Source organism: Vanacampus margaritifer, chromosome 14 (genome assembly GCF_051991255.1).
Source record: "Vanacampus margaritifer isolate UIUO_Vmar chromosome 14, RoL_Vmar_1.0, whole genome shotgun sequence".
In the NCBI taxonomy this organism is placed as follows: domain Eukaryota; kingdom Metazoa; phylum Chordata; class Actinopteri; order Syngnathiformes; family Syngnathidae; genus Vanacampus; species Vanacampus margaritifer.
Window position 1 is genome coordinate 18,388,495 of NC_135445.1, and position 27,997 is coordinate 18,416,491.

General features: G+C 42.0%; 1 protein-coding gene across 2 annotated transcripts in view; it reads right to left on the reverse strand.

Annotated features, from left to right (window-relative positions):
• Nucleotides 1-12,216: 12,216 nt before the first annotated feature.
• Nucleotides 12,217-27,997, reverse strand: part of mbd2 (methyl-CpG binding domain protein 2) — a 40,069-nt gene continuing 24,288 nt past the window's right edge. For both annotated transcript variants that reach the window (XM_077585941.1, XM_077585942.1), the window contains exons 6-7: nt 26,676-26,815; nt 12,217-12,809 (exon numbers count right to left, since the gene is read on the reverse strand). In XM_077585941.1, the coding sequence (XP_077442067.1) occupies nt 26,698-26,815 (118 nt within the window). In that variant the 3' untranslated portion in view covers nt 12,217-12,809; nt 26,676-26,697. The remainder of the gene's footprint in view (nt 12,810-26,675; nt 26,816-27,997) is intronic.

The following is a 27,997-nucleotide window of genomic DNA, read 5'->3' on the forward strand; positions in this document are numbered from 1 at the left end:
CTTAAGCTCCCCCAGCCAAGGATCACACCACAAATCATTAGGTCAGCTTGTCCATTACAGTGTGAAAGTTCTGTAGTTGGCCTGCTGACCCCGAAGATTCTGCTGCTTCAGAGATACCAGCCCTGAAATTAACAACTCACCCTTCTCTCTTCGATCTCCTTCACTTGACTGCCTCCTCTTCCTCCTCCCCTGCTCATCTCTTTATCTGTCATAATCACTTCCTTCAGTTCGTGAATTTCTTCTTTGAAAATCAAATCATCTTCTTTTTGACCTCCTCTCTTCCACTTTTCATCTTCACATCACACAATATGTTAAACTTCACTCCTTTGCCTTGTAATTCAGTGCAACTACACTGTTATCATCCCCACATAGGTAATGCATAGATGAACATCCAACCTGTTCATGGTGTTTCCCAACCAGTAGGGCTGTGCAGATTGATCCAAGTATCGATAGAATCGATACTAACGTGAGTATTAGTATCGGATCAATACCAGAGCGCCAGTATCAATATTTTACAGTTATTTATTTATTTATTTTGGTTTCTAATTGGTTCCTCGCACAATCCCTTTGTAGCACACGTGCATGTGCCGTACCAATGACAGCGGTGGGCGGCACTGGCGGTAACAAATAATTATTTTTACAGTGAATGACATAATATGACAATAAGTCATATTATGCTTCATTTGAGCTTTTCCAACTACTAGTTGAGCTAGGTATTAGTGTAGCACAACTTAACATGTTTAGGTAATGTGACTAGAGGAACTTCAGTGGCTGGCGTTTCTTTGAGTGCAGAAGAGTGACAGGGATTGAGAATATGAAAATTATTATTATATTGCAAATTTAAATAACAGCAGTGATATTTGTATGGCATGTTTAAGAACTTAACAAGAAAGTCTAATTTGATTAAATAAATAAAAAAGTTATTTAATAAAACAAAGGATTTAAAATACTGTAATATTTTATATACCAAAAAGTACTTGGTATCGGTATCGGCGATATTGGCACCAGTATTTACTTGGTATTGATCGATACCAAAATCTCAAGTATCACACAGCTCTACCAACCAGGGGTACGTGCACACATTGCAGAGGTATGTGGAAACATTTAATAATTTATTGCCTGTGGCACAGTCGTGCTCAAATCACAATCGCCGCATGTCAGTGCAAGTGTCTCATTAAAGATCAGAACGATGACTGAAAGAAAATAAACCTACAATAGTGGGTCTAATATTTGCAGTTTAAATGCATGTTTAAAAGGGACTTTATTCAAAGGAGCTCGAGTTTTTATGTTAAATGCTCAGATAACAAAGGAAGGTGTTTTATATTTCTTTATTTTATTTATTATAATTATTTATTTTCAAAGAAAATATATTTTATTTCTTTTTGTTTCATTTGAGTTAAAAAAAAAATGACGACACAAAAAATGTCTCGCTCTCTCACGAGCATTCAAAAGCAGGCAATTAAAATATTTACTTGGATGTCACCATTAACTTATCTGTGATGGCAACAGAAGTGCAATGCCAGCCCATCCCAAATTACACATGCTCGTTTTGTAGATACCACTTATTATTAAGGGGTGGAACGGTTCACTAATTCCACGGTTCGGTTTTCGGTTTCGTGTTCGCGGTTTTCGGTTCAGTTCGGTATGCAATTTTAGAAAAATGTATTATGTCTTGGAGTAAAAAATGACCGGGTATATTATTCACAGTTATTTATTATTATTGCATTATCATTTAAATTATTATATTTATGCCAGTGGCATCTAGTGGCAGGTATATGCCACTGTTATGCCTGCCACTGTCATGGTCTGTGTTTTGGTTTGTTTTATTGGTCATGTTTTCCTAGTGTGTCTCCCTTTGTCAATGTCTTTGTCAATGTCAATCCGTGCCCTCAGCCACTTGTGTCTTGCCCCAAGTGTGTCTTGTTGTCTCGGTAGTGTGTGTGTATTTAGTTCCCTGGCTTTGGTCAGTCCTTGTGGGATCATTGTTGCCGTCACACCCATACCATGTCCTGCCGTCACACCCATACCATGTCCTGCCGTCACACCCATACCATGTCCTGCCGTCATCAGTTCCTTGCTGCGCAGTGTTCCTGTTTGGGTTTTGCCTTGACTTGTGTTTTTGGATATTGTTGACTTTGTTATTTTCGCCAAGTACCTTGTTTGCCTTTTTCTTAATTAAATCTTTTTTTTTTTTTACTGCATCCTTGCCTGGCTGCTTTTGCTCCCTGCATTTGGGTCCTCCACCAAACTCTAGCCTTTCTGACAGCCACTATATGTTATTTGTTAGGCATAACAAATAACTGTTCTTCAATTGGATGGCAAAAGGTGTAAAACCTATATATATATATATATACATTTTCTTAGCTGCTTAGTCCTCACAAGGGTCACGGGTGGCGCTGGAGCCTATCCCAGCTGGCTTCAGGCAGTAGCTAGGGTACACCCTGAACTGGTTGCCAGCCAATCCAGGGCACAGAGAGTCAAACAACCCGGAGAAAACCCACGCGAGTATGGGGAGAACATGCAAATTCCACCCAGGAAGGCTGAAGCCCGGACTCGATCTCATGTCCTCTGCACTGAGAGGTGGACGTGCTAACCAGTCAGCCACCGTGCCGCCCGACTACATGTCACAAATAATGCACACTGTACCTTTAAATGGTTCTTGATTGATTAATTGTAAACTACTTTCATATTTTAAATGTTGAAAATCAATATAATTTACAGTTTTGGAGGTTGAGTAATTTTGAGTGCATCTGCTTATTTAGAGCAGCAACATATTCATCTGCTTTTCTAGAAGATAAAGAGATAAAAAATATATATATTTTGTTAGCCTTTAGCATATGTAGCAAGTTTTTTAGGTGGTCTTTCCATATTAAGACCAATCTAACTTTAAACAATAAGTAACTTGTGAACTTCTGCACATTTTAAAATTGTAAAATACAACTTGACGCCAGTCCTCACAAATATATGCAGCATAATTTAATGTATTAAGCTAAATTGTGTTATAGTGACTCCCTTTCACGACGTTGAGTGCTTTTATTTTGCGCTGTGACGCTGCTCTACTGCAAGCAAACACATCAACACTTTCACTTTAACTCTTTCGAGCTATTTTGTGGAGTTGCTGGGTAGAACATGCTTCACATCTAAAGATCAAGTGGTTTGGGGTCACTCCAAATGACAAGACGGCGTCCATTTGGCTCTTGGCTCTCACAGAGGTGAAAGCCCATGGACACCTCTTGGAGAGAGAGCTGGAGCAACGGTTAGCTTGTTGCTAATGGCTAACCGAGTGCGTTCTTTTAAAGCAGGGAACGGGTGGAAGTGATACACAGTCCAATTGCCTCCTCCACGCTAACATTCTGCCCCTGAAACATTGTGTGTTCTAGTTCTAGTGCATTTCTCTTGGGTAGTTTTGACTTGGACGTTTCTGCTGCGTCGTGACTGGAATTCCCTTAGTTGAGGCTTTCCAAATAAGGGGCGGTCGTTAATCGAGCGTTAAAAAAATTGTATATGAATATATATATATATATATATATATCAGAAGATTTATACACTGTCCCTTTGTAAAAAAAAAATGTGGGTGAAACTATTCAAACAAGGTTAGAATCGAACAAAATAGTTGATAGATTTGTGATGTGTCTGACAACATGTCAATTGGACACGCAACTTGTCCAGCGTTCGCACTGTCCACTCTTCATCTCATCAATCCACTCAAAATCGACTCCAATGCTGAATGAGAATATCTCTGCACAGCTGAAGTACACAGTGACGTATGTATTACCAGAGCTGGGCACAATGATGCAAAGCTTCGAAAAAATACATGGATTGAGCAGTGACTGATGCACGTTTACGTCCGCCGATTAGGGTGAGTACAGACAGTCCCTCGCATTCCGTGTATTTTTGCGAGGCTTTGCGTCATAAAGCATTCACCGAACATCTGGAAGCATTCTGTGAAAGGTGGTCATCGTCAACAATGGGAATTGACGATTAACGGAAGTGTCCAGCTCAATGTTTGAAGTGCTGTGACGTGCGGTCAGGATAGGCAAGGGTAGGCACTGCCTACCCCAGGCTGAAATGAAAGTTTAAACCGTTTGGCTTTTCCTATTTATTTTAAATTTTTTATTTCATTTTAGAAAGCCTTCACTACCTATAGGTTTAAAAGTGACAACGTTTGGTGATTTTCATATCTCAATTATACTCATTACTTCGTCTGTCATGCAGGCAAAAATGCTGCAAAAATTATCCTCCTGAAGGCACACCGCTACTGTGCTTTTCCCAGCCCTGTCCGTGTAGCGATGTGTGTTTGCGCATGTGTAGTCAGTTACCCAGTAGAAAAGTCCTTTACGCAAATAGGCAGATTGCTATGCAGCCTTTTTACGTCGCTGTATTATTCCTTTTTTTTCTTCTTTTTTTTTTAACTCTTTGACTGCCAAAAACGTTAAACAACGTTTAGTAAAATCCTACGGCGGACTGCCAAAGATGTTAAGACGTTCACTATGTTTTTTTTTGGAAACGGGTGGAGGAAAGCCTTGGCCAGCTGTGCTGAAAGTATCAAGCAGATCTAGTTAGTATAATGACTATTTTTGGGCCCTAGATGGCAGCGATGACTCTCTTTGGACAAGATTGGGTAGGCGTCAGTAGAAGACGTGAGGCGGAGCTAGAGTGTTGAGGGGAAATGGCTGAGGAAGCCATAATGGCCACCGGTTGCAAGCAGCTCACGCTTGAGCATTTTTTTCAAAGACGAAAAGCATCGACCAATGCTAAAGAGCACTTTTTTTTTCTTTTTCTGGAGAGCTCATTATAGTTCATTCGGTAATTTTATCGATTTGACATGTCATCATCATTGCTCTCCTTTTTATTTTTTATTATTATTATTTTTTTATATATATATATTTTTTTTTGTATTTTTTTTTTTTTTGTATGTGGGTGTAAATGTGTATGTGCGTGTGTGCCTGCGTGCGAGTGTGTGTGCATTCATTAGTTCACCTAAAAACTATAAAAAAAATAAAAAATCCCATACCGTTTCCCTAAACCGAACACTTCCAGGCAGAGTCGTGAGGCCATCAGGAAACCCGAGAAAGGACCAAAGAAAAGAAAGGAAAATGAAATCCAGCACCGACCAGACACCACCCACGAAGCCACCAACCAGAGTCCTTCACCAACCCCAGAGACATCTAAATTTCAACAAATCAGGGAGACCTCAAGAGACCAAAGGAAAGACTGAGGAAAGGAAGGAAGGACAGACGAAGCGGAGTGAGATCCACAGACACCAGTCTTCACCGATTCAATGACCTGAGGAAGATTGTGTCTGAGTTTCGATAGATGCTGGTGTGGTGGATCTGGCGTGCATGAAAATCTCCATTAAAGAGGGGAGCCGTCGACCCCCGCCAGGACAGAGCAAGCGCAAAACCTCAGGGCCCCCTAGGCCGCGGCAGCGCCAAAGGATGACCCCCGGGCTCCGCAGGGGCCACCGGCCGGAGAGCAAACCCAGGAGCAGGAGCGCCCCCCACCCCAACGCGGCCCGCGCCCCCAACCCAACGCGGCAGGACGGGGCACTGCAGGCCAGCCAAGAACCCCACCGGCCCACAGCCCCCGCTCCCCCCACGACAACCCCCCCCCCCCGCCCCCACCCACCCCCGCCATCCACCCCAACCCAGCCCCAGCCGCCCCCAGGTCCCCTGACACCCTCCCACCCCCAGCACCCCCCCCCCCCACACCAACCGGCAGCCCCCCAGCCCCCGATCCCGGGGATCCCCCGCACCCAGGCACCGGCGCCGAAGAGGGGCCGGGCAGCGGAGCGGAGAGGGCAGCGGAGCGGAGAGGGCATCCGCACCCACCCCATCCCCCACCGCGTGGAGGGACGGAACACCGGGGGCAGAAGGGGAGATGGGGGCACCGGAGGACGGGCGGCACCCCCGAACCCCAGGCCCAGCGGGGAAAGGCCCCGGTCGTCACTCCAGCGTTCTTAGTGAGAGTTAACCCTGTTACTGAGTTCGCCAGCTCGCCGACTGGCGAACTCTACCCCTAAACCTTGAATGTGACCCCACCCAGTGTATATATAAGTGTGTGTGTGTGGTGCATTAAAATTGGGAGCAAGTGAACCGGAGCAGAGGGAAATGATATCCCCATGCTCCGATCCACCCGCCTCCCAGGCATGTCAGTGAGTGTATGTGGTGCATTAAAAAAGAGCACATTGATAACGACGATAATGATGATGGTGACTCCGAGGTTGACGCCGAAGTTGGAAGCGTTGACGCGGCGGCTATGATCACGTCATAAAGCCTCACCGGCTAGCAATGCTAACGCCGGAAAACGCGGAGCACAACCGAGCACTTCTGCTCAGGCGGACGTTCAATCGGACGACGAGTCCAATGCATATTCATCGGAGGAGTGGGTACAGTCTGATCACGGAGAAGACACTGGTTCTGGACTACGATGCCACCATGAATAGAGTGGATACGATGGATCAGAGCATCTCTTACCACCCGGTATAGGAACAGAAGGACATGAGGAAGCCAGACGTAACACCACCGTAACGTCACCTTTTCATGATCCTGAGAGGAGACTTGATGGCAACATGGCCAAACACACACTGCAGTATATACTTGCTATTCCCCGGGAAAAAAAGCCAGCAAGAAAGTGTAGCGTCTGCACGCAAAGGGGCCATCGCAGTGAAACTAATCTGTTTTGCAAATCCTGCTGCATCCCCTTGCACGCAGGGGAGTGTTACAAAAAGAAAAACTGTATTTGAAACATCCACACAATTGTAAATAGTACCACGGTTGCACACATTTGTAAATAGTTTGCCAAATTGTTACACTGTTGAATGTAAATAAACGTATTTTGCTATCAAAAATCACTTTTTCATTGTTGGTGGTAGTGTTTTACAAAAGTAAAGCACTGTTTAGGTGTTTGTGACATCATTCATGGAAAAAAAAAGGTGTCAAATTCACTAGAGTGCATGAAATAATATCATTTCACAAAAAGCTCGATTTCTCCGTATTTTGTTTCAAAACAGAGCATTTGGGTGAAACTAACCATTTTCTATTGTTGATTACTGAAAAACGGAATAAGGTAGAAACAAACTTTTTTATCTGATGAAAGATGAGAGTCCAAACTTTCATTTGGTAGTATATGTGTTTCCATAATCCAAACATAAAATTTTCTGTGGACCTTGAAAGATCAGTCAAAATGCTTAAATCGGCTGGCACCTACATCCCTTTTCTGAAAACGTCTGGCAGTCAAAGAGTTAAGAGCTCAGTATTGTTCATTCGGAAATTTTACCGATTTGACATGTCATCATCATTGTGCGTGTGTATGTGTGCATGTGTGCGTGCGTGTGAGTGTGTACTCATTAGTTCACCTAAAAGCTATTAAAAATCCCATACCGCTCACCTAAACCGAATACTTCAGAATCCAGCTAGAGTCGTGAGGTTGTCAGGAGACCCGAAGAAGGATCAAAGAAAAGAAAGGAAAGTGAAATCCAGCACCGACCAGACATTACCTAATGCCCACCGGGTTACCAACCAGAGTCTTTCACCAACCCCAGAAACATCTAAATTCCAACAAATTAGGGAGACCTCAAGAGACCAAAGGAGAGACTGAGGAAAGGAAGGAAGGATAGATGAAGCAGAGTGAGATCCACAGACATCAGCCTCCACCGATTCAACGACCAGAGGAAGAAGCAGATCGTGTTTGAATTTCGATAGATGCTGGTGTAGTGGATCTGGCATGCATGAAAACCTCCACCAAAGAGGGGAGCCGTCGAACCCGGCCAGGACAGAGCAACACCTCAGGGCCCCCCAGGCCACGGCAGCACCAAGGGACAACCCCCGGACAAACCCAGGAGCGCCCCCCCCCCCCCCCCCACCACCACCAACACGGCCCGCGCCCCCAACCCAACGCAGCAGGACGGGCACGGCAGGCCCGCCAGGCACCCCACCGGCCCACAGCCCCCGCTCCCCCCACAACCCCCCGCCCCCCATCCACCCCGCCATCCACCACAACCCAGCCCCAGCCGCCCAGAGATCCCCCACCCAACCCCCCGGAGCCCCGAGACCCGGGCCATGGATGGAACCCCCGGCCTAGGGGAGGGGGAAGGGACGGAGGAAGGAGATGACAAGAAGGGCAAGGGCCAGCGGCAGGGCCGCAGAGAGGAGGAGGAAGGGTGGAACGGAGGCCCACAGGCCTTGAACCGCGTCGCCGGGCCCGGAGCCCCGGACACCAGGGAGAGCACCGCAATGCAGCACCCCCCAAGAGTCCCAGGGAACGGCCAAGATGCAGCCGCCCTGAGCTGCGATTGTCATCAATGCATGAGCTGCAAATGAGCCAACTTTGACTTATCCAGTCCACGGCTGTAGCTAGTCATTTTGAGGCCAAAGACAAATATAGTCAGTGGACTCTCAATCAAAATTGAACATTACTTTTTTTAAAGGTATTAGAGAGGACTTTACTACAAATGAAGTTGTCTGATTCACTTAAAAATCTATTGATCAACCTGTAACAGACTTGTACTTATGGTACAAAAATAAATTATTACTGGTTGGAAACAAATACATGAGACGCCAGCATAAGTTTCCAGAGAAGGCGTTTACTGCGTAAAAAGCGGGGGGTGTTACGCATGCACACTATTGAGAAAAGACACAAAATCGTCTCTCATACCTTTAAGTTAATTGTTCCACGCAATTCTTATACAACATATCATCAGAATTTCAGTGGTTAGGCAGGGAATGAACAATTAGCAGCATTGAAGATAAAAGTAAAAGGCTAACAATTACTCTTACGATAAACAAATTTGGGAGTGTGTCCATTATAAGTACTTGTCAATTGTGTCGTTTATTTACACTTGGGTATTGCACTTGATTGTATTGCAGGTGTTAAAGGAGGGATAGGAGGTTGTCCTTAGATGGCACTGCGGGTAAGAGGAGGTGGGCTTGCAGATGAATTTCACAGCCTGGTGGTAAAAGCTGTTTTGGACCGTCGTGGTTCTAGACTTTAATGTCCTGTAGCTTCTTCCAGAGGGAAGGTGGGAGAAAAGTGAGTGTCTGGTATAGGAGTGGTCCTTAATAATTCCACTTGCTTTCTGCAGGAGTCTGCCAGTTTAAATGCCTCTTGGGTAGGTGGGGAGGGGGGTTGTATGGATCCAATCACCCACTCTGTTGCCTTCACTACCCACTGCAGGTCCCTCCTTGTCCTTCGCACTTGGCTACATACAGTATATGCTGTAATAGCAAAGCATATCTTTGCACCCTTAATTTTTTTGTGTCTGGCCCTTAATTAAAGAAGTTGGGACACCCCTCCCAATATTAGATTGCTTGTCGTGGAGGTCTGTATGGATATAAGGCTTTGTTTATGTAATGGCTTCAATGTACACACGTAGCAGGGTATTTTTAAAAACAGATATTTCCCTCCTCTGGGTGTAGAAAAAAATAGTGTCCACACCACCACGTTTGTAGAAAACATCCACAGCTGACTGGCATTATTGCGTTTTTAAGTACATTCATAACAATGCCAGACCTTAAGGTGGTAACAGGTCCCCAAATACTATCCGATTAGAGCAGTGGTGTCCAAACTCGGTCCTCGGGGGCCGGTAGTCCTGCAGGTTTTGGAGGTTTCCCTGCTCCAACGCACCTGTTTCAATCAACAGGATTGTTATCAGGCTTAGTAGAGCTTGCTGATGAGCTTCAGCTGTGTTGGAGGAGAGAAATATCCAAAACCTGCGGGACTACCGGCCCCCGAGGACCGAGTTTGGACACCACTGGATTAGAGTATGCCTGCGTCTGGCCACGCCACGTCCACAAATTGGGCCAACAATGAATTGCATGCCAAGCCTCTAGGCGGCAGTAATTATCCAAATACTGCTCAACTCTTGACGTCACTTCACCATACGTCACACAAGCACAGATTGTAAACCGCTGATCTGTATATATGCGGATCAGTGCTGTCAGCGCACACAGGACTTTTTTTTTTATTCATTAAAAAAAATACTTGTCAACTGTCAATGAGTACATTATAAACGGAGCATAGAGGAAGACAAAGAGGATAAATACAAAATCTTAAAAAGCTTCACTTGTCTTTTTTTAACATCTTTTTCCCCCACTCACTCACCACACACACATACAAACATGGTCTCCCCGGTGGGGAAGCGAATGCACGTCGCCTTCTTTTTCTTCTTTTTTAACTTGAGGTATGTGATTGAGTGACGTGTGTAGAGGACGACGTACGAGTTCGTTTACTGACGAACACACGCGACCGCGTTGCCGGAGAAATACGCAAATCTTCACTTTGGCCGGAGTTTTCAGAAGCCTTCGTTTTTAATGGAAAAAAATCCCCTTGGACGTGTGGATGACAGGGCAAGCCGCAGAAAAATATCTCCCATTTGCAAAAAATCCGGGTAATTGTCAGATTTTTTAGCAATCAAATAATCAAAGCTATACTGCTGTACCCAGCACTGACTAGGTGGTATCATCAATTCATGTCAAAATATTTATTGTCATATTTTACTTTTTACACCTTTTTTATGGTACATTGACTGAAGAGAATACCCCAATACTAATGGCAAGTGTCTTGTACAACCGTGTATAGTAGACAATATAAATTAGTTAGTCCAGTCATCTTGTGCATGCAAACATTCCTATTACATTTGCACACACACGAAAACCAAACCCTGCTCACTTAAATACTCTCCGGTGCCCTTCAATACCTTAGTGTTGTCACAATGTCAGACATGAAACATCCCACTGCAGTGAATCATCAGGCTTCAGGATGAATCAGGTCATTCATTCTCATCTCTTACCATTGCTGTTTGTGCAGCTGAATTGATCCAGCAGTCGGCTTGTGTGCTTATACTCGAGCAGAGATGCGACAAGTACTCACATACTGTACATGAGTCAAAGTACAATTACTTTGGTAAAACTACTCGTTCAAAGAATTCAATGTTTATGTGTGTTAAAGGACAATGCACAATTTTTAAATGTTGAGGTTGAACCTGTTTCTGATTAATATAATTTTAATTCACATGTTCTCCATTCTATATCTGTTTGTCTCTATTAGACTACATTCATTAGAGTCATCAGTTAACCTGGCCTGTTTGTTTTTAGAATGTGGCAGGAAACATGTACAAATTCTACACGGTGGTTTTAGCCATCAATTCACACTCACATCCACGCTTGTGGTCAGTGAGCAGGGATCAGTCCCATGGTAGCTGCAATAAATTCAGCCATGTGAAGTTTGTGATTTTTAGTTTTATTAAAACAGTGATCGAATTTAGTACATTTCCTTTTCTTGTTTTGAATTACTTTTTGAAACTGAATTGTTAATGAATGGTGCACCCGTTTGCCAAGGGTTAAGCTAATAATGGCTGTATTTTGGGTTATTTTGAGGGAACCATAAATTAACAGTTATATAAGCTGTACACTACTTTTCTTTGTGTTACAGTGTCATTTCTTCAGTTTTGTCCCAATATCTGCAGAAATGTGAGGCATGTACTCACCTTTGTGAGATAGGTACTGTATTTATCACTTTTATTACTATTTTTTAAATTGTTGTTGTACGCAACTAGTTTTGAAAAGTGTGATACAAAACAAGTTTTATTGAAAGCAGAAAAGTCGAATGGCCCATTCCATAAGGTGCAAGTAGGTGGTCATTGAGCCTTGGAACAATTGCTCAATTGTCTGCAAAGCCTTTATGACACACGGTCAATGAAGCAAGAATTTAAAATACCATCACGGTCTCATTAGTATACGCAACAGAGCAAAGCTGGCAGGTTCTTTGGCTCAATCTGGGTTTAATACATACATTTTGTATGTGCTTCAACCAGTAATGCTCAGTTTTTACATGTTTTGCGGTATTAGAAAACATTGTTTGCCTCCACTGTTATGCAGATGGCATACAACTTTATTTAAATAAACCTTGACAAAACCAGTAAGTTATTCATACTTCAGTTATGCCTTAAAACATTTGAGAATTGAAAGACCATATGCCTAGACTGCTGGACATGCACACTAAAATGTTTAAATTAGATTTAAGTGGTTACTGTACAATTACATTCCAAATATTTTGCTGTACAAACTATGAGCCATTTTCTGCTTTTAGCCATGAAAATAAAATCAAACAACGCAGGGCATACCGTACCTTGAAACATACATATGACCAGAACAATTACATGGAAAGGACTCTACAGTGTACATTGAGACAAAGTTGGATACATCAACAGACAACAAATATTTGCAAATATAATCATTTATTTAAGCCAGTCCTAAAAATGTACATGACTGTTCTGTCAAGGTATAAAATTTGAATTAAATAAGCGTGCTTTTTCATATTCATGTAAATTCATTATTGAATGAAAAACCATGATTTTATCTGAACAAAATTCAGACATCACAAGTCATCAAAGAGCACAGGGAGAGTTAAGCAGTTAGCAAAGGCCGTCCAGCAGTTTGCAACCTGATTTCAAATAATATGACGGTGATGCTCATTGAGATTGCTCATTAAAAAAATACTTTAAAAGTTTAAAACGGACACACAATAAGAGCTTATTTAAAAGTTCATGGAACGTTTTGATCACTGAGGCCTTCAGAGGCTTGCTCTTTTTCCTGTTTCAGCGAAGCACTCTCTGTTGCTACAACTGTTGCTGTTACTTGTGTTGCTACACCTTTTGTTTTCCTGTTAATGTCATTCTTCCCTAATGTTGTATCCGGTGTGGCGTCACCTAGAGGAAAGACTTGTCGGAAATGGAACGTTGCAACAATTTTGTTGGTTTGGTGTTTCGGTCCAGATGAAGAGCATGATAAACCTGAGGCTGGGGAACAAATCTGTAGACAGAGGCACAGAATTGAGATATTGTGACTGATAGTGTGTATAATCAACCAAGGGTTCAAATTGAAGACATTTTAGTAATAAGGCAGAATATAACATATACACACAGAATAACTTAACTGAGTCATGTTCTACTTTATTATATGTTATATTTTAGTGTTGAGCTTCAGAATGCAATTGTGTGGAAGAGGTTGACATACAAATATTAAGTAAAGTCCTGTTTTAAGCGTACTATAAGTCTTTTCTTTAGTTCTCAACATTTCCATGGCATCCCTGCTATCTTGTAGAGTTTAAACAAGCACAACAAACATTATGGGCCCTGTTTTCAAAACCGACATAAATCACAGATAAGCACAGACCAGTGAAAGTGGCAGGGATGTGATTTGACCAAAGTGAAATTATCTGAAAATTTAGCCGCCCCCCGGAGCTCATGGGTTTTCCGTGTTTTTAAGTACTTTCAATGCACTCACATGACAAAGAAATAGACAAAACAACAGCATAAATTTTCAATGTATATTGAACTATCCCATATAAAATGGCAGTTTTAGTCAACTCAAAATCAGTCACATTCAAAAACATTGGACTGCCTTTGCTTTTAAAAACTATCACTGAGAATATCATCATATCTAACTAATGTGATTACTAAGTTAACACATAAATAATGTTGAAGAGTTCAAATTTCATGAACAAATAATTGTATCATGACCAAATGAAAAGTAACTCATATTAGAGCATACCACAAATGTCTTTGTTATAGCAGAAGATGTTATCTGTCGGAGTCATGTGCATACACAATGAACTACTAAATTAAAAAAAAATAATAATAAAATAAAAAAAATCAAATTTTTTTTTTTTTGGGGGGGAGATAAAAAAAGCGGAATTCCGCGAATTAGCGGAAAAATCACATCCCTGAAGTGGTCACAGCGGACTTCAATCATGGCCAATTAAAGCGGCTATTTTAATTTGCTTTAAATGTGTAGTGCTAGTTGCTAGCAAATTCTCCACATGCATCTGCGCCGTGAAGTGGGCACTTGGCTGACTTGGAGAATACCCGAAAGTAGTGAATGACATGTACACACGATGAGTGGCATCACTGGTCCAACTATAATAATTCAATGTTCAATAATGCATCAAAAGTCATTAACAGGTCCGGCAATTATGGTATAGCAAGACCATGATGATGGTGGGACCCAATGACAGAAACACTGGGTGAATTGGAAGTGAACATAGCTGAGTTAAGGAATACCATAGATCCTAGCAAGATGTATTTTATAGGTCCCAATAATGTTACAATGCATTGTATGGTAATATGCGTTACTGAGATTGTAACTGTTACGTATGTATATTAGTGGTGCCACGGATCATCATTGATCCGTGGTCGGTTCGGACCAGGCCCCACGGTTAGGATCACGCCGATCCGCGGATTGGTTGGTGGAGGGGGAGTGCGCATTTACAGTTGATACCATTCTGACATGTCAAGGAAGTGGAAACGTGCTCAATGTAACACACTAAGCCTAACTTCAAAATAAAGTTGACCAAATACAGTAATACATTGACGGCAATGCAAATAGCCTTAGTACTCTTCTACTTTGCAGTTCGCCCACGTCAAGGTGTGATGACTAGCTTGACTTCCCTTTTAGACGTTTCTGTATTGTGGTTGATTGACATTGTAGTTGCGACCAACATCAACACAACACTATCCCAAACTCATGTTTAATTGCTAATTTAGGACGCTAAGAAACCGCTTATTAATTACGCCGTCATTGTTTGATACGGCAGAAGTTTCCGACGTGAGTGGTTAGCGGCTAGCTGTTAGCATGACCAACGAGTGTCTGGCTGCCGGCTGGTAAGTGCATTAAATTGCACATTGAGGTCTTTTCATAATTATTATTAGTAAATATATATAAAATTATTATAATATTTAAAAAAAATGCATAGAACTTTGTCTTCATTTATTTTATAAAGCACTTTTGTCCATTAAATATATATATATATATACATATATATATATATACAGTATATATATATATATATATATATATATATATATATATATATATATAATGGGAAAAGGCATTTTACAAAATAAATGAAGACACTAAATTCTACACGGCTATATTTGGCATTTTGAATAGATTTTTTTTAATGGAAAAAGTGCTTTACAAAATAAATGCGAGCAAAGTACTATTTATCTTTTTTTCCCTTTTCTTTGCTGATCAGAAAAACGATCCGATCCGTGACTTAAATCTGTGAATCGAACTGTGACTTTTGTGATCCGTTGCACCACTAATATATGTAATTTTTTAAAAGTTTTTTTCCTCAATGCTGCTTATCAAGACAATAAACAGAAATTCTTTCCATCCAAACAGCTGGCTTTGGAGGAAAGCTGTCCTATAACATAGTGTGGTTGCCAATGCAGAACCCATGCTGGACGCCATGCAAGTGAACCACTATTTAATTTAATAATAATTAATCATAATGTCTCAAGGTTAAAAATTTAATTTTAGAACCTGTTTATGTACTGCAACTGATTCTGAACAATATGGTAGCAAATTCAATTCAATGTATTATTTTCCCTTACCTCCACGGGTTTTAAAGAATAACACACTCGTACCATTCCAGAAGCAGTGGAGGAGTGGAATTCCTTAGCCTGCCTTAAGTTTACATGTTCATACATATTACACTACAGTACAACCACTACAGAAACATCAGTCTAGTCATGGGTGTGACTATTAAATAATCTATGATTTTTTCTGGCATCTTCCATTAACATCAAAAGGTAAACTTGTGAGGAAACTTCTTTATGCCTCGGAAAATAACTTCCCTCTACTTTTAACACTCCACTCAAGCCAAAATGAGTCGTTCCAATGCTTAAAACACACTTAATGAAAACACTCAGTAACAGACAGCCTGAAGACATACTGCAGAACAATAAACATGAGCTTCTAAGGGGAAAAAAAGCTAAATGAATGTGGAGAGCCTTCACGCTAACCATTAGCTTCCCCATTAACCCTCTGACACCTCCTCCCTTTGAGTGCATTAACAACGGTGGTTGGGCTATAATTACAACTGCTTGTCTCCGGGGAATCTTAGGAAATATAAAAATCATTCTGTCTTCAGTGGAGTCCCCCTTCTTTGTGTTTGGTGCCATGTCATACTCTCAAGCTGAATCTCTAAATTAAAAGCACCCATTCAAGTTTGAATACCTCATCTATTGAAGTTTGAATCCCCGCTATATAAGTTTCAATCACCTTGCCAAAGTTTCACGCTGATTCAATTCATGTTGACCTTATGAGTGTTTAATTTTCAATTTCTTGTTTGTGATGACCATTTTATTTTCAGCGAGCTGCAGCATCCACTAAATGGGCGTTATAATGCTTCATTGTTTTTCTGTTATAATATGCCATTGTCTCTGCTGCACAATATTTTCTGTGTTTCAATAATTTAACATTTAAGATCAACAATCCCCAGCTGGGTCTTAATTACTTCCTAATAATTACTAAACCCTGATAATCTGCTGTGCAATCGAGGCAATTCAGATGACTGACAGCAGACATGCACTCAGTGGTTATCGGCCTTATGAAAGGCTTTTGAAGGAGATAATTGTTCTCAACAACCACTAATTACTAAGAGCTGAGAAATGCTGAAGGAGTCTGAATCAGCTTCTTTGGGAAATTACAAGATATACAGCCAATAATCTCCCTCTCACACAAACACACTGAGCGTGAATATTTGATATTTTTTCTATCAAAAGCGTCTCAGTCTTTTCCAAGTCAGCAGCGGGCATCTTAGTCTCAATCAGATAAAAAGCCAGCCTGTACATTTAAAAGGAAAACCAAGCATTTAGTGAACACTTCCTCAATCCCTTTTTCCCTAGAGTAAAAAAAAAAGATTAATTAGCTTTATTGTCGTTTGCGTACCAGTATTTAATGGAAACCACACTCATGTTGTTTCAGAGTTTACTTTTGTCTTATTGGACTCAATGGGACAATGTATATGCAGTACCATATATCTATTTGGACAATTTCAATAAAAAGACCTCTAAAATGTTTGCATCTGCACATAGTGGAGAATGAGTATTGCATTAAATCAGTAATTTCATAACTACTGCTGCTCCAAGAATACAAGGGTACATTTAGTTTTTATTTTAAAATTACTGCTTACAGACAACAGGATTTTCATTTTCTGCTTCAAAAACACTTGAAGACAAAGCAATTTACATAATGTGTCAGTACCATGTGTCCTTTCAGTCTTTGGTATTTTTTTTTTTTTAATATACTCTGTACAGTGATGAAAAAAAAATACCACATGACCAGTAAATTTGACTCTATTTTAAGTGGGACCAAATAGACTCCGTTTTAGAGTAATATTTATACTTGGAAGAGAGTAAAATAAAGAATTGAAAGAAAAAAAAGTCACTCAAGGGTTGAGAAACAAACTCATAACCTTCAGCTTGGGAGACAGCCGATGTACTCCGTGAGCCACACAGCTCCTGCTGTGTGTTAGTATATCGCTCATGTCAGCTGGAATCTTTGTAACTCTTGGATAAGAGTAAAGAGTAAGAGGGGCATAGCTTAGGTGGGTAGTGTGGCAGTCGCCCACACTGAAGGTCGTGAGTTCTTTCCTTAACCTTGAGTAACCTTTATTTAATTTTTTTTCAATTCTTTATTTTACTCTCTTCCAAGTGTAAATATTACTCTAAAACTGAGTCTATTTGGTCCCACTCTAGATAGAGTCAAATTTACCCTACATAATTTATTGTTAGGTTTGCATTTTTCTTTACCTATTTCCATGACAATAATAGCAAGCTCCAGTGGACAGAACACATTAGAACGGAAAATAGAAAATATGTATCAACCTGGTTTTAGTTGAACCAACAAACAACAAGGGCAAATTTCTTAAAATTTGGTAGGTCATGCAAGACATTTTATTAGAATTATCTGTACATAAAAATGTTTACATAAGTCATTTGAAAATAAAAATGTTTTTGCACTTCGTCCACATTTAAAATTGAAATAAAGATTTAAGAATGAATAAGACTCCATGGTTTATGGGAGATTTAGGTCCAGAGTACTAAAAGAGCCTCTATTCAAAATTTACTGAATAAAAAAATGTAGTACTGTTTTGGATGAAAGAACGCGCCTGTAAGTTGGCAGCCTGTCACAACAGCTCTGTTAATTTTCTCACTAATCTTTTTTACCATTTGATGTTCATTGTGTGTCATGTAAATCCATGGAGGACTGTTTTCAGTGTTTTTTTGGCCGTGACAGTCTTTGACAGACAGTATCGACACTTATTGTATGCACCCTTCACCAGCACCATGTTTACAACAGCTCCATTTTTATTGACCTTAGACTATCAATATTATTAGGATTTTCGCCACTTGATGTTACAATGGCGAGGAGCTAGGAGCACAGGAGAATTGGACAAACCGTCAACTATAAGAAAACTACAGTTTGTTTACTTTAAAAATCAACTGGTGACATCATACACACTGTGATTACGAGATTACAATTTTGGTGTTTCGGTCATTGATACGTGATCCCGGCACTCGCATACTGTTCAATGGAGACTTCAATCTTGCTTCTCCCTCTAATCTACTTACAGTGGTGATGGGAAAATGAAGTTTCATGAAGCACTTGTGATATTTTTTTACTCCTATAGATGGCACTCTTGGTTTAAAGATGCAGTGGAAATTGTATCCATTTCCATAGCACTAGCCTTTATATTTAAACCAAGAGCACCATCTAGAGCAGTCAAAAAATATATCACAATGCTTCATGAAGCTTCATTCATCCATTACTAACTTACAGCTTCACACGTGCAAAAAGAGGGAATGAAACTCTCCACCCCGTTTGATAAATGCAAATGTAGAAGAGCGCTCTTCTACATTTTAATTAGAAAGGAATATTTTATTTAGTTAATTAAGATTATGTAGAACACTTTATTAAACCTACGGTTATTATTAAAGTGCTATAATACTAAAGTTGAGTTTTACTTTTGTTGATATTAAAATAACTCAACTATGCTGTAGCATTTCCTACTGATATCTTAGTTATGAATATTTTATGTGGTGACTAAAACGATGACACTGTGCTTTATTCTAAATATTTTTAATTAAGCTGTATTGACGTAGTGCTAGGTTGCCATTGCCACCTACTGGCTCGTTTACACAAGACAGAGCACATCATAATGAATCACAACAGATGGTAAGAACCAACTGCAGCTTAAAACCAACATAAATACTGAAAAGGAGCAGGAAGCAACAGGATGCAAACAGTGTGTGTGTGTGATTACAGCTAAGATTTAAAACTCTTGCTACACAACCCAGGAGACACACATTAGCTGGCCACTGCCCACTCTGGTCCAGTTATAAAAAGCCATTAGTAATCACTCCTCGACTCTCAGCGGCTCTTTTGCCCAATCGAATTCCAACCAGCCAATCTGCATAAATCTGAATTAATCGACTATTTTCCTTCCACAGAAAACAAATGTGCTTTAAAAACTCCTTCTTATCTGTCGGCTTTTAGAGTAAACATCACACACACACACACAATCCATTTAACAACACACACATCTTCTGTCTGCTGCCAATGTTGTATTGCAACAGATGTGCCACAACACATATAGCTTTTAATTAAATCTATTAAGGGGAAATATAAAAAGTTTATAATGACCTGGTTGGATAAATTTGGACACCTTCAAAATAATACTGCCTCACCGAGTGTCAGCGTGGCACGTCTTGATATAGCAGTATTTGCCCTTTCTTTGCAAAAATGTCAGATTTTGAGGACATCTGCGCAGTCTTTGTCAGATCACCATACAGTTCAATGCAACTGTTCATATTTCCCTCCACCTTGATAAAGTCCCCATCTTACAGTTTTTTACGATTGCGTAAGCACGAAATACAAAACAGGGCTCGGATTTCAAAAACACTACACACAATTAGCACAACCATATACATGAGATGCAGAACATCTCAAATGCTGTGCAAAATGAATCACTCTTGTCAAAACTCTAAACGCATGTATATAAACCATCTTATGTTGCCATATGACATACACATGTGTCATAACTCATAAGAACGACAGTTATGTAGGTAACTACGGTTCTATGAGTCCCGAACGACCGCCAGGTGGCAGTGCTGAAACAGCACGGAAATCCCCCACACGCATGCGTCACTCGAGAAAGAATTCATAAAAGGACATTTCCGGTCCAGAACCGAGTCTCTCAGAACCTTTTCGCGCAAATCAACATAAGGGCTCTGAGTGACAAGAAATACTGGCGGTCGTTCGGGACTCATAGAACCGTAGTTACATACGTAATTGTCGTTCTATTTCGTCCCTCCCGCTGAAACAGCACGGAACGCCAAATACCAGCGAACCACATCCAGTGGATGAGGAGAGGTGACATCCAAACTGTAAAATCTGGAGACCTGCAAGGCAACAACCAGGAAGCAGCTGCATGGACGTCCTCCAAGGGCACTCCTTTCAGAACTGCCCATGACGTAGACACACTCCTGGTGGAGTGACTGTGCACCCCAGGAGGAGGGTGAGAGACCTGGTACGACTGCCAGATCACCTTCCCAATCCAATGGGAGAGGCGTTGCTTGGACACAGCAGCTCCTTTATTTGGGCCGTCGTTAGACACAAAAAGCTGGGTCGACATACGGAAACATGACGTAGCATCCAAATAAGAGCGGAGCGCCCTCACAGGACATCAAAGACCTGGAGCGTCATCCCCATTCGTCGACGGCGGAGCAAAACGATTGAGACGAATAGGAAGGTTGGCTTGAGAGCCAGACAAAACTTTGGGGTGCCAAGGCATTCGGGGCTAACAGATAGGGCGTGTAGCTCCCCCGCCTGCTTAGCGGATGCTGTCGCAAGTAGAAACGCCATCTCGCAAGACAGCCAGTGAAGTTCCCCTTCGGTCAACAGCTCTAAAGGGGACCTACACAGTGTGTCAAGCACCAGACGAAGGTCCCAGGCGAGGACTCGAGGCGGGGTCCTAGAACGAAGGCGAAGGGCACCCTTGAGGAAGGAGGCCACTAGGCTATGGCAGCCCACAGACTTGCCATCTACTGCAAAATGGCAAGCCGAAATGGCCGCCACGTAGACCTTGATCGTAGAAGAGGAACGCCCCTTATCGTAAACTGATTGGAGGAATTCTAGAACAGTGGGAATAGGGCACGTCACAGGATCCCTCCTGCAACTTGCACACCACTCTGTAAAGAAGCTTCCACCTGTTAGCATACAGCGAATGAGTGGACGGAGCACTGGCATTAAGGATGGCATGCTGAACAGAAAACGAGCACTCAGTCAGCAATGGGTCTCGACCCTCAGCGGCCAGACACACAGATGGAGCCGGCGGGGATCGGGATGCCAAATCTGACCCCGCTGTTGGGACAGTAGATCCAACCGACTGGGCAGGATCCACAATTCGGAGGAGCAGACACTGCGGAGGAGAGGGAACCAAGTCTTGGCTGGCCAAAGAGGGACCACCAGCAACAACGTGAGACCCTCCAGAAGGACGCTTTTCCGAAGTGACTCCAAATGGCGCTCACGACCTCCGGGTGGAGACGCCAATCCCCCTGAGGCGGGCGACGGCAGGAGAGGGAACCCGCTGACTGGTTGACAATGCCCCAGAGAAACATGGCTCGCACGCTGGCAAGATGGGGGGCAGCCCATCTGAGAAGCATCCGTGTGGAGGTGTTGTCCGATCGTACCAGGACATGGCGCCCTGCCACAAAGGGACAGACACCACCCACAGCTCCAGCCACATTGTACAGCGATCTGTCCCCTGCAGACCACCGGTCTTGAGCTGTCCTGTGTTGCCAAACTATACCCCATCCACTCAGGCTGTCATCGGTGGTGACAACTTTGTGACATGTGTCTAGCACCCCCAATGGGACTCCCACTAATAGAACAGACCGGCGACCCCAAGGTGCGAGAGCACCCATGAACCGACTAACCACTCGGAGACACTTCCGACAGTCTAGCAGCGAGTTGAGCCAGAAGCGGAGCAGCCACCGTTGCAATGGTCGCAGTGACAGCAGGTCCAGTGGCACAAGTGCCGTCAGGGACGTTAACTTGCCCAGCAGACGCAGAAAAAGGACACAAGGCAGCCTCCCATTGGCACGATAGAGAGAGATAAGGTGTAGCACATCATCGACCCTCTGTGGGGATGGTCGAGCAGTCATGGAGTTGGTGTCCAACGACATTCCGATGAACAGAGTCTACTGAGAGGGAACAAGAGAGGACTTTTCCAGGTTGCACATGCTGTAGAAGCGTAGACGTTTCTCGGATTGCCTGATCCCTGGACAGTGCGCATATCAGCCAGTCGTCCAAATAAGGGAGCAACTTCATGCCCCTCGACTGCAGTAGTGCAAGTGCCGCCTTCACTACACGTGTGAACACTCTGGGAAAGAGTGATAGCCCGAATGGGAGTACCCTGAGCTGTCAGTGACAACCCCTTTAGGCAAAGCGAAACTACCTGTGCTGAGGAGCAACGGGGACGTGGAAGGAAGCGTCCTTCAGATTGATTGAGGTGAACCATTCCCCTCGGGTGATCGTCCTGAACACGGGCGACGTTGTCAGCATACGGAAGGGCAACACCCTGAGGTAACGGTTGAGACCTCTGAGATCCAAGATAGGGCGTAATCCGCCTGTCCTTTTTGGAATGAGGAAGTAGGGGGAGTAGAATCCCCCTGGACAAGCCAATTGATCCACTGCTTCGATAGCGGACTTGGCGAGGAGGGTTGCTAGCTCTTGATCTAGAGCTAGTGCCTTTTCTGGGTCACTGATGACAGTCTCTCTGACCCGGATGGAGAGAGGGGGTCTGGTGTCGGAACTGAATCCTGTATCCATGAGACAACGTTGAAAGCACCCATGGGTCCGAAGCGAAGGCAAGCCAGTAGTTGAGCTGGCGACAGGAAAAGTAACCGACTGCCGGCCCCTTGGGCTCACAAACCACGCTCCGTCCTTCCCGGATTTAGGGGTCCGGGAGGGACGGGGCGTGGTTTGTGAAGCTCGGGGCTGACCATGGGGCCCTCAGCCAGAGGGGCAAACCCCACGGGCATCTGTGACAATGTAGCCTCATCTACTTCGTTGTCTCTCAAAGCTGCGGAGAAAGCAAGTAGGAGATGCGCCTGGGCGTTGGCCAGCTACCACTGTCGCCACGTTGTACGACTTAGTGACCAGTGCGTCCATCAAGCGCCACTGAGGTCCAGGGCATCTCACAGCCTCTCTAAGGGCTTCCTCCGGGGAGACGATGAGTGAAGCCACAGAATACTCTACATTAGGCATACGGTCCAAACCAATAGGATTCAGAAACCACATTTGCCAGGGCACGGCCGTCCGCCGAGGATAAACACTAGAATTGGAACAGCAGGAATGAAGGTCTGTCAAAAAAAGATGAGATTCCGGAATCCAAAAAGACTCGGTTGAGAAGTCTATCGGAGAGAGACCACACTCAGTAGGAGGCTGAGAAAAGCCAGAGGTGCCCAACTTTAGACGTTGAAAAGCACTAAGCATAACAGTGCGCACCAAAAAAACGTCTACCATCCCCTTTTATACATGAGGATCATGTCAGCCGGAACCCTGGAAATATCACACACGGCAATGTTTTACTTAATCAACTTTTCCAGTTACAGTAAGTGAAGTACACAAAGAAAGTACAAATACACAATATAGTAAATTAGTCAAACACAAGATCAATGCCACAAGCTATTGATAATAGGATTAATCTGAAAATAGGATTCATCTGTCTTCATACAACCAAAATCAGTCAAGATAGACAATCACAACAAAATGTGTCCCAACACTGTAAGCCCAGAAAATAGACAAATAAAAATACAGGTTAAATTTAATGTTTAAAAAAGAAAGAAAGAAAGAATAAAATAAATTAAATGAATCGCCGAGTTCAGGGGTAGGCAACTCTGGTCCCAGAGAGTGGCAGTCCTATGTGTTTTAGATGTCTCCCTTGTCCAACATAGGTGATGATCCTTATCAGGCTTCTCCAGACCTTGCTGATGCGTTGATCATTTGAGGGAGATATCTAAAACACGCAAGACTGCGGATCTCTAGGACTGGGGTTGCCTTACCCCTGGCCTAGTTAAATCTGACCAGCAAATTTCATCAACATCGTAGGCAATATTCTCATTGTATTTTTTTTTTAACCCATTGTCGTGTTGGAAGGCCTGCCTCAGCATCAATTCATGGTTGATGGCATTATCAAATAGGGTTGCACAAATTTTGTTTGACAAATTTGGTCCTCTTCTTCTTTTAGGACGTTCTCCTATTTCAGTTCTTCCTCAACCTGACTTTGTGTTTATAGTGGTGAAAATCTGGTCCAATGTTTTGCTCCTTCATTGTAAGGTGTTGATAATTATGGAATTCTTTTGTTTGAGTGTTTATGTAATCGGAAAAAACTGTAAGAAAAGTAGCCCCAAACCATGATGCTGCCACCACCCATGTGTCACTGTAGGTATAGTGTTCTTTCTGTGATGAGCAACGTTGCGTGTGGAAGAAACATTTTAGAATTTTTTGTCAGACCAGAACACATTCTCCCAGATGTTTGAGAGAATTCAAGTGTGTTTCTGCAACATGTGCCTGGGCTTGGATGTTTTTTTTGTATTTTTGTAAGATAAAGCTTCCGTTAGGCCACACATAATAATAAGATAACGTTTGCGACAAATTCCTGCAGCCCCTTCAATGTTGTTGTCAGCATTTTAGCAGCAGTTTTATTCTCATCTTTTTATCAATTTTGGAGAACGTCCACTTAGGTTCTTGAACATGTTGCTATTTTGCTGTAAACTAGAGCAGCAACAAGCAAAAGTTCACCTGATCAGAACATTCCCAAACTCGTCCTCTTCCTTCTGTGTGTTTTTGTTTCCATAGTGACCCTGGCAACTATTAACAGACAACAACTCCATTTTGATTTGATTTGGGAATTTGGTTCCATTTTTGGCCTTCTATAGAGGTCATACTTTAAATAACTCCTACAGAATTTTTCCAATCATCTTTCAACTTTGGGTGTTAGATCTAAAGATGCTAAAGATGTAAAATTGTTCAAAGCTTTCCATTTCGTTTCACGCTGTTGCTTTGGGAATGCGCTGTTTGCAAGGGAAAATTATGCTGTTTGGTCTAAACCTGGCTGAAAACACATGAAACTTGGATGCACCTAGGTTAGCAAAAAGGATAGCAAAAATGATTTAGCCTATATTTTTAAGGGTTATTGTGTGAATGTGTTTTTTAAAATTATACATGTATCTATATCTATCTATATCTACATCTATATATATATATATATATATATTAGGGGTGTGAATTGCCTAGTACCTGGCTATTCGATTTGTATCACGATTTATAGGTCACAAATCAATGCCGATTAATCCCTACAAATTGATTATTGCGATTTATTTATTTTTTTACTCAAATTTAGAAAATACTAACCAGTAAATTTGTACATGTACACTGTAAGATTTGTATGAAAATTTATTCATCTATCTGAAAATTCAGGCTTATAACTGAGCCACTGCATTTAGCAAACAGGTTGCAGTCTATTTCATGTTTGAACAGCACTGAAATAAAATAATAAGGCTTAATGTTCCATTAATATAACATTCTTCCATGCTTAATATGTGAATCCTAACCCTAAGTAAGACGTTTTGTTGAATATTCCCATAAAAAATGTATGTTTAAAAATCGATTCGGCTGCACATCGAATCGATTCGAGAATTGCGCGCTGTAATATCGCAATATATTGCTGAATCGATTTTTTCGAACACCCCTAATAGCTATATATATATATGTATGTATATATATATGTATATATATTTACAAAGCAGTCAGGGTTGTAAATTTCACGTAGAACTTTGAAAACTGAGACGCATATTTAACAGCTTAAGACCTACAAAGAAGTCTTTCTGCGGCAAACTGTAAATCAAACAGGAAGTTTGCCATTTTGAGTTTTGGCTACTTTGGAATTTTACCCCATTTTGACCTTTTACGGATGTCAAATTGCAATAAACTTCTCGAAGGCCAAGATAATTTATCCAATCGTCTTCATACTTTGGGTCTTTCATCTAAAGATGAAAAAGGTGAAATTTTGTTCAAAGTGTTTTATTTTTGGCGCACGCTGTTACCGTGGCAATGCACTGTTTGCCCCCCAAAAATTATGCTTTTTTTGAAGGTCTAAACCTGGGCTAAAACTCATGAAACACACATCAGGTCTGGCAAAGAGTTGTGTGAATTTTTAAAAACTCCTATGAATTTTTACAAAGCAGCCCCGATTGTAGTTTACCTTCCATCCATCTATCCATCCATCCATTTACTAACGCTTATTCGGGGGTGGGTCTCGGGGCCAGCAGCTTTAGGAGGGAAACCCAGACTTTCCCCAGCCACTTCAACCAGGTCCTTCAGCGGGATCCCAAGGCGCTCCAAGGCCAGCCGAGAGACATAGTCTCTCCAGCATGTCCTGGGTCGACATTGCGTAATTGAACAGCCCTAATTCCAACGTGGCCAGGGGTGAGAAGGCCGTTTGTACCTGCTTGCAGTTTTAATTAGGGCCCAAGGAGTAAATATTAATTGTATTTGAACTTCCTAATGGACATTTCACTCCAACAAATGCAAATATTCCAGAGGTATCTGAATTTGTCTGAGGCTGAGCACAAGTATGTAAGTATATACAGTATGGTATGTATGTAGGAATGGTATGTATGGACTGCAGAAGAACAGAGAATATGACAAGGGAAAGCCACAGTGAGACTTTCTTGATAAACATGATAAAACAAGACACAGTGGGACGTTTCTTTTTATGTTAATACTCATGAACTCATGAAATACTCATGAGTAAATGTTTACCTGTCTTATTTTCTTCTTGTCTTTAAGCCGCCTTCCCTTTTGACATCTCTTTGCTGTTTTCAGCAGCCTGTGCCAGGCTGTTTGCCATCAGTGCCTCCTCCAGACTCCTCCTTGCTTGCTGCACCTTCAGCTCTTGCTCCCTAAATTTGAAACATAAATATATAGATGAGGGGTATGGGTGGGGGTGTGCTATAATAACTCATGTTTATGTGTGGGTTTTTTTATTTGGGGGGGGGGGGGGATTTTAGATAAGCAGCAAATAAAACAAGTTGAAATTTGTACATGGAGGAGCATTGCCAGAAAAAAAAGACCTTTAACCCCAGCTATGGGCAGCATGTTTGGGATATCATCACTTGGGTTCTTCTCTGACCAACAAAATAGTGCTAGGAAGTTTGGTTGGCTGAAATCTGTGCTTAGCAAAATAAATGTTAAGTTCCTATTTCTCTGCCCGCATGTCATTGTTTTCCACAGTCTTCTTGGTAAGCGTTGGTGGGCAAAGCCGTCAATGACAATCAGCGCGATTTATAGGTGCAGCAGAAACGCACGGAAGACGCTGGATTATTGCATTGTTCTTCATCGTCTCCATGCAGTTCATGATCATCGCTTATTTGTTATTTGTTATTTGTCTTGTATCTGCTTGTCATGCTTACCGTTCGTTCATTTGCCAAATGTAGTACTTCTATGATATTGTTATTTAGTGTTTCACTTTCCCCAGCCTGACGATAGTTGATTGCTGTTTGTTTGTTTTTTCTCACCAATCTAACATTTATTTACTATGTTGGGCACAGTTTTTCATTTTCATTTATTTTATCAACTTTTTTTAAATCTCAAAGACTCATTTAAAGTTTTCAAAAATTATACCTAAGGATGGGACAAGTCGTGGAGAGTATTCTTGGGCTGTCAAGTGTGAAAAACAGTTGAAACTTAACCATCCCCTGGACAATTTGGTCTAAACAATTTGAACGAGTATCTGTCCACAGGCAGAGTAAGAAGAGCAGGGCAGGGAGAGAGAAAAGGAATGAGAGCAATTTAGGATGACAAGCACATTCAGAGGGAGGGAGAGGTGGAAGAGGGAGAGAATTGGAAATTAATGGAGGAAAGAGATAAGAAAGGGGGGAGCACAGGAGGCATAAATGCTGGAGGGAGTGAGGAGATATCAGAGGAGACTGAGGGAGGAGGGGTTGAAAATGGGAAGAGTGATGGAGATGGAAAAACAAAGACAGGGTGAAGACAAACATAAAATATTGGAAATATGTGAGACTGAAACGATGAGTGGGGTTATAAATGGGGGAGAAGACAAGGGATGTTGGAAACAAAACAAG